This window comes from Sarcophilus harrisii, chromosome 2, assembly GCF_902635505.1.
Source record: "Sarcophilus harrisii chromosome 2, mSarHar1.11, whole genome shotgun sequence".
In the NCBI taxonomy this organism is placed as follows: domain Eukaryota; kingdom Metazoa; phylum Chordata; class Mammalia; order Dasyuromorphia; family Dasyuridae; genus Sarcophilus; species Sarcophilus harrisii.
In genome coordinates, this window is record NC_045427.1 from 553936291 (window position 1) to 553953271 (window position 16981).

General features: G+C 34.8%; 1 protein-coding gene across 4 annotated transcripts in view; it reads right to left on the minus strand.

The window, feature by feature from the left end:
• Positions 1-16981, minus strand: part of ADAMTSL3 (ADAMTS like 3) — a 542401-nt gene that overhangs the window by 119215 nt on the left and 406205 nt on the right. For all 4 annotated transcript variants that reach the window (XM_031955661.1, XM_023496559.2, XM_023496553.2 and 1 more), the window contains one exon: positions 323-612. In XM_031955661.1, the coding sequence (XP_031811521.1) occupies positions 323-612 (290 nt within the window). The remainder of the gene's footprint in view (positions 1-322; positions 613-16981) is intronic.

The window sequence follows — 16981 nt, forward strand, 5'->3', positions numbered from 1 at the left end:
TGGGCTCTATGAGCAAAGCAGAATTGATTTGGCTCAGAAGAAACGTGAGATATGCAAAATTAGAGAATCCATCCCAGAGGTTCACAGGAACTATTTGTGTCCAATCTGTAGTAGAGCCTTTTGGGCTCCTAATGATCTGACCAGCTAAAGTGGGACATACTAATTAGACTCTAACACAGTGATGTCATTTTGGTCCTCTTTGAGAATGAAGAACAACTAAATCAGACCAAATTAATTTACACAATTGGGTTGACTAAGTCATTTTTCACATGGCTTTGGTTGCCCAAGAAATAAGCACTATAGAAAAAGAAGTGTCAAATACCTCCCAAGCACGTAGCTGAGCAAGGAGTAAAACCAACATACTCCCAATCATAAATAGTTTCACTGTGCTTTTCATGCCGCGAGAAATCCAGTCCACGTGCAGAAGGGACTTCATCACATGCTTCAAGAAGACAAGGCCTTTCGGTGGATGGTTTAGGGCTTTCACACTCTTCCTCAGGCAGTTCCGTCTCTGTCTGAGTGAATGTAAGCAAAACCCGACACTTGACTTCTCGGACTTGGATACCTGGACCACAGGTGGTGCTGCAGGCTGACCAAGGCTCAGGAATAAACCTATAGAAATTGAGGGAGGGAGGGAGAGAAGGGGAGAGAGAGAAAGAGAGAGAGAGAGGGAAAGAGAGAGAGAGAGAAAGAAAGAGAGAGAGAGAGAGAGAGAGAGAGAGAGAGAGAGAGAGAGAGAGATTGATTTAGTGGAGACATATAGGAAAAGCACCAAAATATCTTTAATATATAGAATAAGGAAAAATGGGGAGAAAAACACATCCAGCGTTATTTAATGGACTTCCTCTCAATTTGTCTTGCCAATGCCTTGCTATATTTAACCACCATACTGACATCACATTCGCAGCAGGGCTGCTTGGAAGGAATATTTTCCATCAGAGAAAATGGTCATTTGATTACTGAAGCTCTTTTTTATAGCCCTTTAAAATAAATCTTTATGAAGCTTTACTCATAGATTTAATAACAATAGACAATAATATAGGACTTTCCTTCTCCTTTCTCCACCTCCTAACTCCCTCCAAACTTCAGCTTTTTCTACAAACAGCCTTACTTCGTCTTCTTTAATCCCAGGACTCTCATTGAGATTATCTCATTTACTCTGTATATCTATATCTTGTATGTTCCTAATTCGTGGTTTCTTCCACATTAGAATATGTATCCTTAAGAGTAATGACTATTTTTTTAAATCTTTCTTTATATCCGTAGTATTAAACACAGTATCTGACAAGTAATAAGCATTTAATTAATGCTTGTTGACTAACTTGTTCTCATCAAAAAAAAGAGGATTTTTAAAAATAAAGCTTTTTTTAATTTTCAAAACATATGCATAGATAGTTTTCGGCATTCATCCTTGCAAAACCTTGGGTTAATTTTTTTTTTTTGAAAAATGGATTTTCATTTATTTATTTATTTATTTTTGTCTGAATATTTTATTTTATTTTTTTATTATAATAAATTTTTATTGACAGAACCCATGCCAGGATAATTTTTTACAACATTATCCCTTGCACTCACTTCTATTCCGATTTTCCCCCTTTCTCCCTCCACCCCCTCCCCTAGATGGCAAGCAGTCCTATGTATGTTGAATATGTCGCAGTGTATCCTAGATACAATATATGTGTGCAGAATCAAACAGTTCTCTTGTTGCACAGGGAGAATTGGATTCAGAAGGTAAAAATAATCTGGGAAGAAAAACAAAAATGCAAAGTTTACATTCATTTCCCAGTGTTCTTTCTTTGGGTGTAGCTGCTTCTGTCCATCATTGATCAATTGAAACTGAATTACGTCTCTTTGTCAAAGAAATCCACTTCCATCAGAATACATCTTCATACAGTATCGTTGTTGACGTATATAATGATCTCCTGGTTCTGCTCACTTCACTTAGCATCAATTCATGTAAGTCTCTCCAAGCCTCTCTGTATTCATCCTGCTGGTCATTTCTTACAGAACAATAATATTCCATAACATTCATATACCACAATTTATCCTTCCATTCTCCAAATGAAGGGCATCCATTCATTTTCCAGTTTCTAGCCACTACAAACAGGGCTGCCACAAACAGAAAAATGGATTTTTAAAATTATTTTACTAAAATGCTCTAAAAATTAACATTTTAGTAATGGGATATATCCCCCCCCTTTTTTTTCTTTGTACTAGGAAAAGGTATAAGTTCCCTACATTTTTTTTTTTTGGTCCTTTAAAAACAGATATATACTATGGCTGAATAAATAAATTATTTGCTATTTTATTTAGATGTTAAGGCTTAGAGGAAATGAGTTTTTTAAATAAACAAAATAGATAAAATCAAGCTATTTTATGACACTTATATACACTTATATGTAAGTATATATATATATATATATATATATATACACTTTAAGTTGGTTATCATGGTTGAAAATTCATAGTAATGGGGAAATAGCAGTATGTATAAGGCCACCTTGCCTTCTTGAAGCATTGATAAAGTCCCTATTTCACATGGACTGGATTTCCTAATTCTCCTTCCTCCCATTCTCACCCCCTGCTTCATATAATTTTTAAACTGATTTTAATTTCCTTGGTATCAGTGTAGTGATTCTTTGGTTAAAGAAAAAGACAATTTCTGATACTAAAGATGCTTTAATGTATAAATAATATGTATGTTTTAAAATTTCATAACTGAAGAAAATGTTAAATTTCTGTTTGAAAGACAGTACAAATAAAGGGGCAATTATTTTCCCCATGAAAATTTGTAGACTCCTTGAAATCTACCTATAGACCAAGGTGACCTAGATTAAGAGCCCCACTTTAGCTGGACTTGGGCCTAAACTCTCCTCCAGAATTCTATAACCTATTCCATGCCAGTACTTTTCTTTGTCAGTCATGGTTACCAGTGGGTCAAAATTGAGGACCCAGAACTTTCCAGTCTCCTTCTAAGTCCGGGCCAGCTTGGTTCAAAGGAGACTTGCTCCCATTTAATTTTCTAGTAGAAGCACCACTATTATGACTATTGTTCTATTGGTCCCTTAATTCAACAAATGATCTGGTGTTTGAGGAAAAAGGTCTGAGTGGCAATGTCTATGGACACAGTGTGGAGAATCTTGTCAAGTTCTTCCTAGCATTTCTCTACTTCCTCACCCTTTACAACAGTTGTTGGCACAGAAACTGCAAATACCTTCATGGTGGTCTTTTTTAGTCTATTCATCATGTACCCTGCCAAATAAGATGATCAAGTGTCCTGTTAAATGATATTTTATGTTGCTTTTGGCAACAGACTTCTTTGTTTGCCTTGCCCAGAAGATTTTTTGAGCTATCCTTCTATTTAGCAGTGACTTCTTTACATCTTCGGGTTTCATTTATAGCAAGAACATCAATATAGTAGTTTTGTTTCTCCAGTAGTACCTCAACTTCTTTCACATTGGACAAAGATTTCACATTTAGAATAGTCTCATTTAAATAAATATTTATAGGAAATCTGAAAAATGAAGTGTTTTTTGGTAAAAGACTAGCTTAGCAATACAAGGTCTGCTCATGAGTCTGATATTGCTTTGTCTGGCATGGGAGTTTCCACCTGCTCTATGATCTGGGCCAGTTTATCCCTTTTTAGGCAACATGGTAACTTTCTGCTCCTGGGAACTTATCATATTGGTGTCAGATGTAGTACAGATAATTAATCAGCTATAGAACATACTGCAGCTCAGAATTCCCAAGCTCAAGAGATCCACCGATCTCCATAGTGGGTAAGGATTACCAGTGTGTACTACCCACACTGATCTAACTACGTGATTCTTAGCATCCTGCCTTCTTAATGCCACAGCCCTTTTGCTGTGAAAGAAAAGGAGACAACAGAGAATCAGTGTGTTATAGTTCTGGAAGCAGTATAAAAGTGGACATGCTACTACTTTTAGAAAGTACATACAAAGTAAATACAAGGTAATTTGGGGGAGAAATGGAGGCTGTAGCAGCTGGAGAAATAAAGATGAGTAAGAAGTGCCACTTGATTTGAGTTTTGAAGGGAGCAAAAATTCTAAGAGGTACAGATAAAGAGAGAATATTCCAGGTCCAGAGATAACCCTGGAAAAGATAAAGAAATGATAAATTTTCTCTCTAAGTCCATATGCTTAAGAAATGCTTTTTTTCCACTTTGTCTTTTTACATGTATATATGTAAAATATGTGTTTATTTAGTAGGATTCAATTCTTCAGTTATTCTACTGATTAAAGCCTAGGAAAATTCCAAGAATACTGGCCCTCAAAATATTTGAGGTACAGAAGACATTTATAACAGTATGACAGAAGGCATTATGTAGAAAACCCCAAACAAAACAATGATTTTTCATCCACAAGAAAATTCAAGTCAGTATGGTATAAGGGAAAGAAATGGAAACACTTGCACTAAAATTCCTATTTCCTTTTTAAAAATTATTAAAGTTTTTATTTTCTAAACATATGCATAGATAATTTTCAACATTCATCTTTGCAAACCTTGTGTTCCATTTTTTCTCTCTCTTGTCCCCACCCCCTCCCCAGAGGGCAAGTAATCCAATATATGTTAAACAAGTGTAATTCTTCTATACATATTTCCACAATTATGCTATAAAAGGGAAGTCAGATCAAAAAGGGGAAAAAATGAGAAACAACTAAATTCAAGAAAACAACAATGAACAAGTAAAAATACTATGTTGTGATCCACATTCAATCCCCATAGTCCTCTTTCTGGATGCAGATCGCTCTCTCCATCGTAAGTCTATAGGAATCGGCCTGAATCACCTTTGAAAAAAGCCAAGTCCATCAGAGTTAATCATTACATAATCTTGTTTCTGTGTATAATATACTCCTGGTTCTACTCACTTCATTCAGTTCATGTGAGTCTCTTCAGGTCTCTCTGAAATCATCCTGCTGATTGTTTCTTAGAACAATAATATTCCATAATATTCATATACCATAACTTATTCAGGCATTCTCCAACTGATGGGTGGCGAAAAATTCTTATTTCCAATACACAATGTATGATTATGAACTCAATATCTACTAGCTAGAGTTTCTTAACATTTAATAAAAGAATGAATATTACTAGATACTGAGGGAAAGAAAAAAAATCCCTTTGTAAATCTTGAAGTATCATTATTACACTTTTTCTGAATACAAGTAGATTAATTTTTTTGTCAGTCTATATAATTTGTGAAATAGTTCTTTGAATTTTGATAGTTAAAACAATCCTTAAAGCTACTATCCTAATAATTTACACAGTTAAAAAATAGCCTGTTTGGTTCAAGTGTGATAGCAGCATACCAGAAATGAGACCTGTTGTTGTATATAGCCAAATGAATTCTTTGGAGCATCCAAAAATAATTTATAGTGCATTCTTCTGAAGCCTTTTATTTGTTGGTTTGGAAGAAAAGGCTGAAGTTCACCACAGATTTATTAATAAACTCAAAAATCATAAGCAGTTTTCTTTGACTTATAGCAGACATATACTGCAATTAGGGTTTCCTGTTTAACATTGGTATCTGCTTTCAAATCCCAAATGGCAAAATGAGAAAAAATTGCAACTAGTATTTATAAGTCCCAACTATGACTGTCAAGGACAGTTGTATAAACTGGTGGTTACCGTCACCAAGTTACAACTAATTTTGATTTTTCTAGCCTTTATAGTGGGATGAGGCAAGAATTCTCTTTAAATGACATTTCTATAATTTTTTAAAAATTGTATTTGAGAACATTATCTTGCTGTATTGCCCAATGTTGCTCAGAAAAAGTCTTATGCAGAACTAAATTCCTGATAGAATTTAGTTCCAGGAAAAAGTTCGTCTCTGTAGACAAATTTTTTTTGCTCTCTTTGGTTGGAAAATGAAAATTTTGTGATATGATCTGTTTCCATTTTTAGGCTATCAAAAAATTCAAGGCCTAATTATAATAATCAAATTATCCCTATTATGTGGTAGCCTCTCCTGTGTTCTTCAAGTGGTCCCTCTCCTATTTCTACCCTTAACTGAACTAGCTTAACAATATTTTTTAACCAACTGTGGCTCAGTAGTTTTGCAGTTGTGCCTTCATGACCCCATTTGAGGTTTCCTTAGCAAAAAGATTAGAATGATTTGCCATTTCCTTTTCCATATTATTTTTATAGATGAGGAAAATGAGGTAAACAGGGTTAAGTGACTTGCCTAGACTTGCTAGCATGGCTGGTTTTGAATTCAGGAAGAGGAGTTTTGACTTCAAGTCCAGCATTTTATCTACTGCACCACCTAGCTGCCCTATTTGAACTAACAAGCTGCCTCAAATCTTTTTGGCAGAAAGTGGAATAAAAATGTTAAATAAATAGCTGTCATAGCCATGCAAAAGACTTTTGATGGTGATGTCTTTAGCACCACAAGTTTCAGTCTGACTTGTGGGGGAAATTCCAGGTTCTGGAGAGTCGTCGATAATTTAGAATCTCAAGGAACTGTCTAAAGCAGGGGAGATTAAAGTCTAGGCTCTGTGTTACACCGATAGAATGTCAGAAGCAACCTTGAGCTGATCCTGTTTTAATCCTGTGTCCTCATCTCCCAGTTCATTTGAGCTTCCTGTGCAGTTTCTTAGTTCCCATGGGTTTAGGTTCCTCCTTTCCACCCACATTCCCAATAATGGGGTTTGCTGCCCTTTAGTTCTTCAGTGACTGACTAGGTTCATGCATGGCTCTTGATCCCCAATCTCCCAGTGATTCAGAACCTAATATGTTTTGCTGGATGATCTCAACTGACTTGCTTGCTTGCACTTTTACTGACAACCTGCCGAATTCTATTTAGACTGACATTCTGAACTTTGGAACTGGCTTAGACATTTTATATTCTATCTACTCCCTCTCTGATATTACAGTTTCATGTCTACTTTCAAATGAACACCTCTACAGACTTGACAACCGAATGCCTTGCTCCCTTATTCAGGCCCCCAACACTTTCAACACTGTAGATCTCCTGGAGTTCAAAGTTTGAACCCTCTGTGGTTTGGTCCATTCTGCTGCTTTCTGAAGCACCAACTCACACAAAAATGGCTTTGGCAAAGGATAGATTTACACCTGCTTGACTCTCTGCAGGATGCAGCAACTCCTCAGTAACTTCATTCCACTTAAAACATACTATGAAAAATGACTTTCTTGTTAACAACAGACATGATTCCTTTTGAAGTTTTATCCATTCCATACTGTTTCACCAATTCTACTCAAAAGATTAGGTGCTGATAAGTTTGTTTAATTTCCCACTCTGAGCTTATGCTTCTCCTCATAGTCATCCAAAACTCTTTCATTTCACTCCTAAGACTTTACTCTGATTTTAATTTGTCTTTCCTTTAAGTCTTTGCTCCTATCTTACAATAGGTAAGTTTTTGTGCTCTCCTTTTCCTTTCATCCTTGGTGGTCAGAATTCCTTCAACACTCTAAATTTATTCTTCCTGGCCCTGGTACAATTCTCCTTCCTTTACCTCCAACCCCTGGTTTTCTATATGCAAACTGTCAGTAGGAACATCTGCTTCTCTGAATCTCCTCTCTTATTTCAACATGCTGACAAAATGAAGAAGCTGATTCAGAAATAGGATTTGACCTGATGACTACATAGAAACAACAAGATACTTTTTATTCTTGTTATGACTTAAATTTGTGCTTTCAGCTTTCCCAGGAGGCTAAGATCACCTCTTCCCCCAACTTAGGAATTTTCTTCTGATTAAGTTAGATAAAGCATCAAAGAATGTTAGAGTATAAGGGGATGTTCCTGATCACAGAATCTCAGGACTGTAAGAAACCCCAGAGTTATTGAATCCATCCAGAATTTAAAATCCATTTAAATAAAAATCTCCTGCATAACATTTATAATAATAGCAATATTAATAATAGCTAACATTTATATAACACTTACTATGTGCCAGGCAGGGTTGAAAAGAGTATTTATGGTCTCTTCCAAACCAGTGCACAGTAAAGAATAATAAACACACCTATTCCTAGATCATACAACCATGAAAGAACCAAAAACTTACAGATCCCAAAAATTACCTCTAAAAACAATTGCATAAAAAACCTGAAGCTTGGGACAATGTCCCCTCTACTTGTGAAGCAGAGTACCACTGGAGCAGAGAGTTAAAAGTCAAGAAATGATCTGAAAAATGAGCTGAGAACAGAAAAATTCTGACCATAGAAAGTTACTATGGTGACAGGGAAGATCAAAATACACACTCAGAAGTCTACAAGACAAAATGCATCCAAAGCCTCAAAGAAGAAATATGAATTGGTCTCTGGCCATGGAAGAACTCAAAAAAGATTTTTAAAATAAAGGTAAAATTGGAAAGTGAAATGAGAGTAATGCAAGAAAATCATGAAAATAGAATCAACAGTTAGTGAAGGAGGCACAAAAATACTGAGGAAAATAGCACCTTAAAAGACAGAACAGGCCAAATGGTAAAAGAGGCACAAAAATCTAATGAAGAGAAGAATGTCTTGAAAAGTAGAACTGGCCAAATGGAAAAAGAATCTACAAAAATTCACTGAAGAGAAAAACCCCTTAAAAGGAGAACTGGTCACATGGTCACACACAAAAAGATACAAAAGCTCATTGAAGAAAATTCAAAATTAGAATTGAGCAAGTGGAATCTAGTGACTTGATGAGATATCGAGAAACAATCAAGCAAAATCAAAGAATCAGAAAACAGAAGAAAATGCAAATTATCTCATTGGAAAAGCAACTGACTTGGAAAATAGATCCAAGAGAGATAATTTAAGAATTATTGAACAATCTGAAAATCATAATAAAAAAGTGAAGACATTATTTTCAAGAGGTTATCAAGGAAAACTGCTCTGATATTCTAGAGCCAGAGAGTAAAACTGAAATTGAAAATATCTATCAATCACTTCCTAAGAGAGATCCCCAAATGAAAAGTTCTAGAAATATTATATCAAATCCCAGACTTCCTAGATCAGGAAGAAAATGCTACAAGCAGCCCCCCAAAAATTCAACTATCATGGAGCTTTAGAATCTTTCAAATAAATACTCGTACAGGCTTGACAACTGAATGCCTTGCTTAAATGTTAGAAAGGATAACACAAAATTTAGTAGCTTCCATGTTAAAGGATTGGAAGATTTGTAATATGATATTCTGGAAAAGACAAAACCTAGAATTACAACCTCTCTCAGAACAACATGGAAAGACTTACATAAACCAATGCAAAATAAAATAAGCAAAATCAAAAGGGCACTGTACATAGTAACAGAAATATATGTGATAATCTACTATGAATAACTTAGCTATTCTGAGCAAAACAATTTCTAAGACAATTCTATAGGACTTATAATGAAAGGTGCTGTCCATCTCCTCAGAAAGAACTAGTAGAGCCCAACTTTTTCTTTACTTTCTTTTTCTTGTTTCTTTTTGTTCTCTTTTTTTTTCATAAAATGACTTACACAGAAATGTGTTTTGAATGCCTACACATGTACAATCTAGGACAAATTGCTTTATAATAAGAGGGGTCGGGGAAAAGGGGAAAATTTTTCACAAGTAATTAGGAAAAATAAAATGTTAAATAAGAAAAAAGGCATTCTATATGTCTAGTCTCTCAGATTTATAACAGTATTGCTATTATTAATTCCTTAGTATGTGGATGTAGGTCAAATTCACTGACAAATTATTATTATTATTATTATTTTGCAACTGATGAATGTGGAAAGTTTTTGTTATGTAGCTAAAACAGCACTGGTAGAGACCAGAGAATATTAAAACTGAAGTATTATGTACCTAATCAATAGAGGAACTCAGAACATAATATTTTTATATTATAAAGCATTTTTCCTACATATTCCCATTAGCAGTTATATGCTATTTTCATAAAAGAGCAATTGGTAAAGAAATATTATGACATTTAACAACCATTTATTCATTGCCTTCTCCTTTAAACACTCAAGGCAGATATGGCATGGTCCCTGTCCTCAACAAATTTAATAGGAGTATAGCCACACACACACACACACACACACACACACACAGTCATAATAAGCAATATCATCTGTTATATGCATTGGAGAACAATCAAATCAGGCAGCTCATAAGTCTCCCTCCCTATTAGCTTTTGTTCCAATGCTTCCTTCTCAGCATTTCTTTCCTTCCCATACAATCCATTTTAAGTGCTTATTAGGTGAAGAGCACTCTCCAAAATATTGGGTAAATAGATAAAGATTAGATAAGACATTTTCCTACCCCTAAATGGCATATGCTTACTGAAATTCTACGCATTTTTCAAGGTTATCAAAATCAAGTGCTTCCTCCTCCAAGAAGCATCCCTTGATCCTTTCAGCAGACCTGACTTTGCTTTCCTTTGAACTCTTCTGGCACTTGTATCACACCCTGATCATATGCCATTATTTGTATGCATACTTTATCGCTTGTTCCTTGAGATACAAATCTAAATCTTATTCATTTTTTATTTTCCCACAACATTGTATTAATATTTCTTCAAGAAATATGTGAATGAATATGTGAAAAAATGGAATATATACATTGTGTTCTTTCTAAGATCGTTAACAACTTTCAGTGACTTTCAATTCAAAATATAATGTAAATATTACTACTAATATTAAATTATTAAAACTCTTATAAAGTATAACATGGTCATCTGGAAAGAAAACATGGAAGATTACTGAAAAATGCTAGTTCAACTCTTTCTTTTTATAGCTAAGGAGAAACTAGGACCTATAGAAACTACATAATTTATTTAGTCATACTAACAACCAGGGACAAAGCTAGGACAATACCTATCTGGAGAGTTAGGATTATGTAACTTCAACGTGTTTTTATTTTCTCTTCTCACTATATCCTTTCCTACTTCCAAAAAAGGGAGAAGCACAAAATAATAGGAGGCAAGCAATGAAAAGAATATTGGTGTGGGAAGAAGACTTTTTGCCATAGTTTCTTCAGTTGCTGGCTCACTGAATACCATTCAGAGCACAACGATACAAGATATTTTATTATTTCCTTAAAGCATTAGAATCCACAGAATAGTTGGATCTTTCAGTCCTCTGATCAATTCCAAAGTCCCAAATGGCTTTACAGGAATGGAAAATTGACCCTGAAACAGAGCTCAAGTCCAAGGATGAAAACACAAAAAACTCCAGAAATTGACTTGTGCTTCTTTTTCTTAAAATTAAATGCACTTTCCAGGCTCAATTTATTGAGTTTCTTCTCTAAAGGAAATCTTTCTTGAGTTCTAATGAATCACTGAGCTAGGCTGGTTAAGAAGAGATAGGGGAACCCTAAGACTGATTTTAAAAATTAGAGATAGCAGGGTACTTACCTGGAGGTCAATTAACTCTTGCAAACCATCAGGGAAATAGTTAATTTATGGCTAGATGAGCCTCCAAAATCATTCTCATATTCAAATATAATGGGCTCTGTTTCTGGCCCTCATATTTTTTTGACACTTTAGAAACTATTTGATGTTTCTTCCTACTAGTTAACTCTTCTCTTGACTTTGGTGACTTTTCACTCTCTGAATTAATTTCTTATTTCTTCTAAATGCTTCTTTGTCTCCATTGTTGGCCTTGTATATCCTCTTTCCAAATACTGCCCAAGGTTCTGTTCTCAATTTTTTTCTTTTCTTTTTGTCTTGGTAACCTCATTCATCCCAAATTCAAAACTTAAGATTATGTTGGACAATTCCTTCATCCTCACCTCTTTTATCCAGTTCTGAAATCTTATCAATTCCACTCCTGAAACATTTTTTGTGTTTAAATCTTGTCTTCTCCTATGGCCACTTTTCAATAACTTAATAGATCTGCTCATTTCTTCTTTCCCCACTCCAATCCAGCCTCCATACCAATGCCAGACTAATCTTAACAATCTGGTAATGTTGCTTTTCTGTTCATGTCTTCAACACTTTTTTCCTGCCTAATGGGTAAATTTTAAATGTTTTACTTAAGTTCAAGGCCCTTCACAATTTCACAGCATCATGGACTCACAGATTTGGAGATGGATGAAAACTTAGAAGTGATCTAATTTAGCCTCCTCATTTTACAGATAAGGAAACTGATTCACAAAGAGGTTAATTCATCTGTTTATAATCATATTGATGGTAAGTTTTAGAGATACAATACAGATCTTACTGATTCTTATTCTTGCATTTTAAATGCTACATGCTACTCTATCTTTCCAATTTCATCTAATTATTCCTTTGATTAAGTCAAACTATTCCTTTCCCCAAACATAAGCTGTGATAGCATATCTTTGTCTTTTTGTTTCTACTGCATCCTGTACCTAGATTACATATCTCATCTTTTTTCATAAGCTGATTTCCTACATAAAACTCAAATACTTCTGTAAACTTTATCTTTATATCTCCTGCCAATAACTCATTCTCTCTTTGGAGTGCACATAATATTTTACTCCCTATACCATTCTAATACACTTCTTTTTTTTTTTTAAATATCTTTTTATTTTCAAATATGTGTAAAGATAGTTTTCAACATTTACCCTTACAAAACTTTGTGTTTCAAAATTTTTTTCCTTCTTTCCCCCATCCCTTTTCCTAGACATCAAGTAATCCAATACAGGTTAAACATGTGCAAATCTTCTAAATATATTTCCACATTTATCATGATGCACAAGAAAAATCATATCAAAAAGAAAAAAATGAGAAAGAAAAAAAGCAAACAACAACAACAAAAAGGTGAAAATGCTATGTTGTCTTCCACACTCAGTTTCCATAGTCCTCTTTCTGGATGCAAATGTCTCTCTCCATTATGTCTTCTAATATACTTCTTATAAAATAATATATTGCATATTTTTCATGTTTTATGCTTTATCTTTTCACTGATCTCTAAATGCTATGAAAACACAGTTTTATCTAGATTTTCTATCTCTCCTAGTGCCTTGCACAATGCTCTTCACATAGAAGGTTTTTAATAAATGTTTGTTAAATATAATAAAAATATCCACTTAGTAACACAGTCATTAATTATCTGCCAAGAGTTCCCAAGTCAACCTGATAAACATCTCCTGAGTGTTTATTATGAATTCAATACTATGCCAGACTTCGGGGATGCAAAGTCAAAAATCCAGCAATCCTTGCTCTCCTGAAGCTTATATGCTACAAGAGGGATAAAGTGGGTAGGAAGAAGATACAGCAAGTACATAAGTGAAACAATATAATTTTAAAATAAAAAGTAATAGGAACTGAGGAATCAGGAAAGGTTATACTGTAGCAAGATCGTACCTCAGTTGTGCTTTGGAGAAATTCAATTATAAGCTAGAAGAGAGGAGGCAGTGCATTCCAAAAATTTATTCAAAAGCATGCAAATGGGAGATGGAATATCATATATTGGGAGCAACTATTTTGCTTCTTTAGCTGAAATAGAGTTTGCATGAAATATAAAACTATGAATTAATACTTGGAAAGGTAGGTAGAAGACTTTTATGTGAAGCCAAGTTTTGTATTTTATCTTTTTTTGGAGTAAGAAAGGGGCCACTGAAGGTATCTGAGTAGAAGTAACAGAGTCAGATTTGGGTATTAGGAATATTCATTTGTCAACTGAGAAAAGGATAGGTCAAAAAGGAAAGCAACTAGAAGTCAATTAGAAGGTTCCTTTGTAGTCCCAGTAAGTTATAATGAGTTTAACCCCAATAGAGGTTACATCAGCATAGAAAAGAGAGCAAATGCAAGAGATGTACAGATTGGAGTTACAAGATTTAGCAACTGATTGGATATGGAGATTGAGGGAAAAAGATAAGTAAATGGTTATAGAACTGATTGAGTAGAACCATTAACTAAAATGGTGAAGTTTGGAGATTTGGGAAGAAAGATAACTTCTGTTTCAGATATGTTGAGATTAAGACACCTGCAGGACATGTAAGTAGAGATGTCCTAGAGGTATAATAGGGGATTAGGGATGGATACATAAATGTGGGATTGGCCTTCTAGTGATGCTAAATTGAACTCATGATAGCAAACAAAACAGTATAGAAACCATGAGGGCTCAAGACAGTCTCTCCCAAAGTATTTCACTTTTATTATAGGAGAATATAGTTTGTATATGTGGCAGTCTCCCAAGAAAATTATATTATTCTTTTTTATGGGTAGAATCCATAAAAAGTCTTCCTTTCCATTACCACTTCCACTCGTATCCCTCTAGCTCAGGCCCTTACCACCTCTTACCTCAGTCTCATTATGCTCAATTCAGTGATCTTACCACCTCATCATACATTTCCTCTTTCCTTTCCTGTTCATGAGAACTGGCATCACAGAAAGACAAAGATATTTTGGTGATGGCTATAAAATTTAAAAATAAGTTGGGAAAGGAATTTAGTGAGGAGTTCTAGCCATACCCAGGAAAATAGGAATTAAGAAGGCTTTACATCCCAGTATAATGGAAAAGAAAGAGAAGAAAAAGGAAAGAGTCATGAGTTAGGTTGAAAAAAATCAAGGCATTATAGTCTGCTCTGAACTAATGAAGGTTTCTAAAAAATTTATTTCCTAATTATAATAATCCAAATTTGAGAGCACTTTACTCTCACTATTCTTTTATAAACTCCACTCACACTGGTTTTCTTATGGTGTCTCTAGCATGCCTTCCACTTTCCCACCTTATTACTTTTAATCTAGTCATTCTGTTTACTGGAAAGATTTCTGACCTCATTACTACCTCTCTAAATCTATAATTAAAAATAAAAAAAACTTGGAATGCAAGTTCGCATAGCTAATGGCTATATTCTTCAGAAGTATAAGGAACAATTGGTTGTAATTATTAAATAGTGTTTTAGTATCCATTGGATTTCTGGTTTCTGAGCTATTTTTCTGTCTTATCAAGTTCAGGTTGCTCCCTACTGGAATGCTTAGTTGAATTTCTATTCATCTCAGATCCATGACATCCTTCAAAAGCCATCAAGATTTTCTTCTTTAATAACAACCATAGTCCTCCAGTCACACATAAACTTTTGTACCTCTTTAATGTAAGTTACATCAAGTCATACTCAGGAATATCTGTATTCACATCTTATCACTCTATTAGGCTCTGTGCTCCTTAAGCAAGGGAAAATCTGAATTTTATAACTCCTATTTGTCTAGTAGAATGCTCCATACATTTGAAAGAAGATCCTTAACGTTTGCTCTTCTTCAACCATGAATGATTATGAAGAAAGATGTATGTATGAGATACCACTGCAAAACAATTCTATCATAAAGGAAAAACTCAAGTTTGACCCACAGATGCCAGTGCTAGGGGTATATCTTAAGAAGGTCAAAGACATACCACACACCAAAACATACATAGGAATATATTTTATGGTAGCAAAGGACTGGAAACAATTAAGATGCCCATTTATTGGGGAATGCTTAAACTAATTTTGGTACATGAATGTAATGGAACATGGTAAAAGAAATGTTGAAAATAATGGAGCAGTGTAGAAAGACTTAGATGAACCGAGGAAGGCTGAATTAATGAGAACCAGGAAATCATAGTGCAAAATGACAATATAAATGAAAATAAACAAACAACTACAGTAAAACCTAAGATGACCATCTTTGGCTCCAGAGAAAAGATGAGAAAATACCTTCCTCTCTTCTTTACATGATGACTATGAGTGGGAATATTGTACACATTGTTAGAGTCAGCAGAGCTCTGCTGACTAGCTTTGCTGAACATTTTTTTTTCTTTTTAAAATTATTTGTTACAAGTATATTCAGTAATAAAAGCTATCTAAAAATGTATCAATAATATTTTTAAAAGAAAAAATAAGGAGAAATCAACAGTAAAGTGAAGAGATGCTGGGACCCAAGAGGTTAACTGATGCTATATAATGAAGAGGCTATGGTGATTAGGTAACTGTGAGTGTCAGCAGATATGAGACTATTACCATTTGTACAGGCTGAGGACTAAAAACTGTGGAAAACCCACTGAGAGAGATGAGGAATAGAAGTTTAAATACTGGTCTTTGCAAAGCAGAATCTAAGTCAGCCCGTTCTCAGGAAGCCAAAGGATCAGGTCAGAGGAAGGATGAGAATGCCAAAGTGGAGAACTGAGATATACAGCAGGAAGTTAGGATGAACATGGGTCATAAATGAATATGGACCAGGATGGAACTGAGGTCAGAAAGTTATCTAGGGAATCTTATGAAGAAACTAACTCTCATGGTGGGCTGTGTGAAGGGAGATGGATTTTTGAGGGCCCCAAAGGGGTCTCTGGCTTCCTCAACTTTGGCACTAAAAGAAGCCCACTAGGGCCAGGCTCTCATGTGGGTTCTGAAAAGACCACCAGCTTTGCATTTTACCAATAGAAACCAGCACAGAACTGTAGTAAAATCAGAAATAGATGTATTAAATGGAATAAGGAAGAACAGTCCAAGAGTTAGTAACAGTGAGTATTAGAATCAGAGCAGTGTTATAGTTAGGGTCAGGAGACTGGTTTGAACTCTGGCTCTGACTTTTATGAGTTGTGTATTCATGGGCAATTTACTTAACCTCTCGGAAACTCAGTTTCTTGTTCTGTAAAAAAGTTACTTTTCCACTACCTATCTCATAACAGTTTCAGGAAGAAAGACCTTTGTAAACTATAAAATGGAAGACTGAATATAAGTTTTCATTGTAATACAGTTCTTGGGAAAACTGGTCAGAAACATCCTGGTTACAAATCCCTGAAATATCATACTTCAACTTGGTTTTTTAACAAATTAAATGTCCATAAATGGAAAAGGCTTAAGTGTCAGCTGGAGAAAACATACCAAGCATTCTAAATTCATTTAATTTCTTTGGCCCTTTGATGAAAACGAAAAGGTAAGGAGAAAGGGGAAGATGGCAGTGGTGATGTAAAACCTTGCTGAAGTCTTGAGAATCCCAGAGAAACTCAGACGGCTCCAGGGAGGAACTTTTAAAATGATGATGCGTATCAACTGTCATCACATTCCACAATTGAAAACTCAAAAGGCCAAACCTACATTTT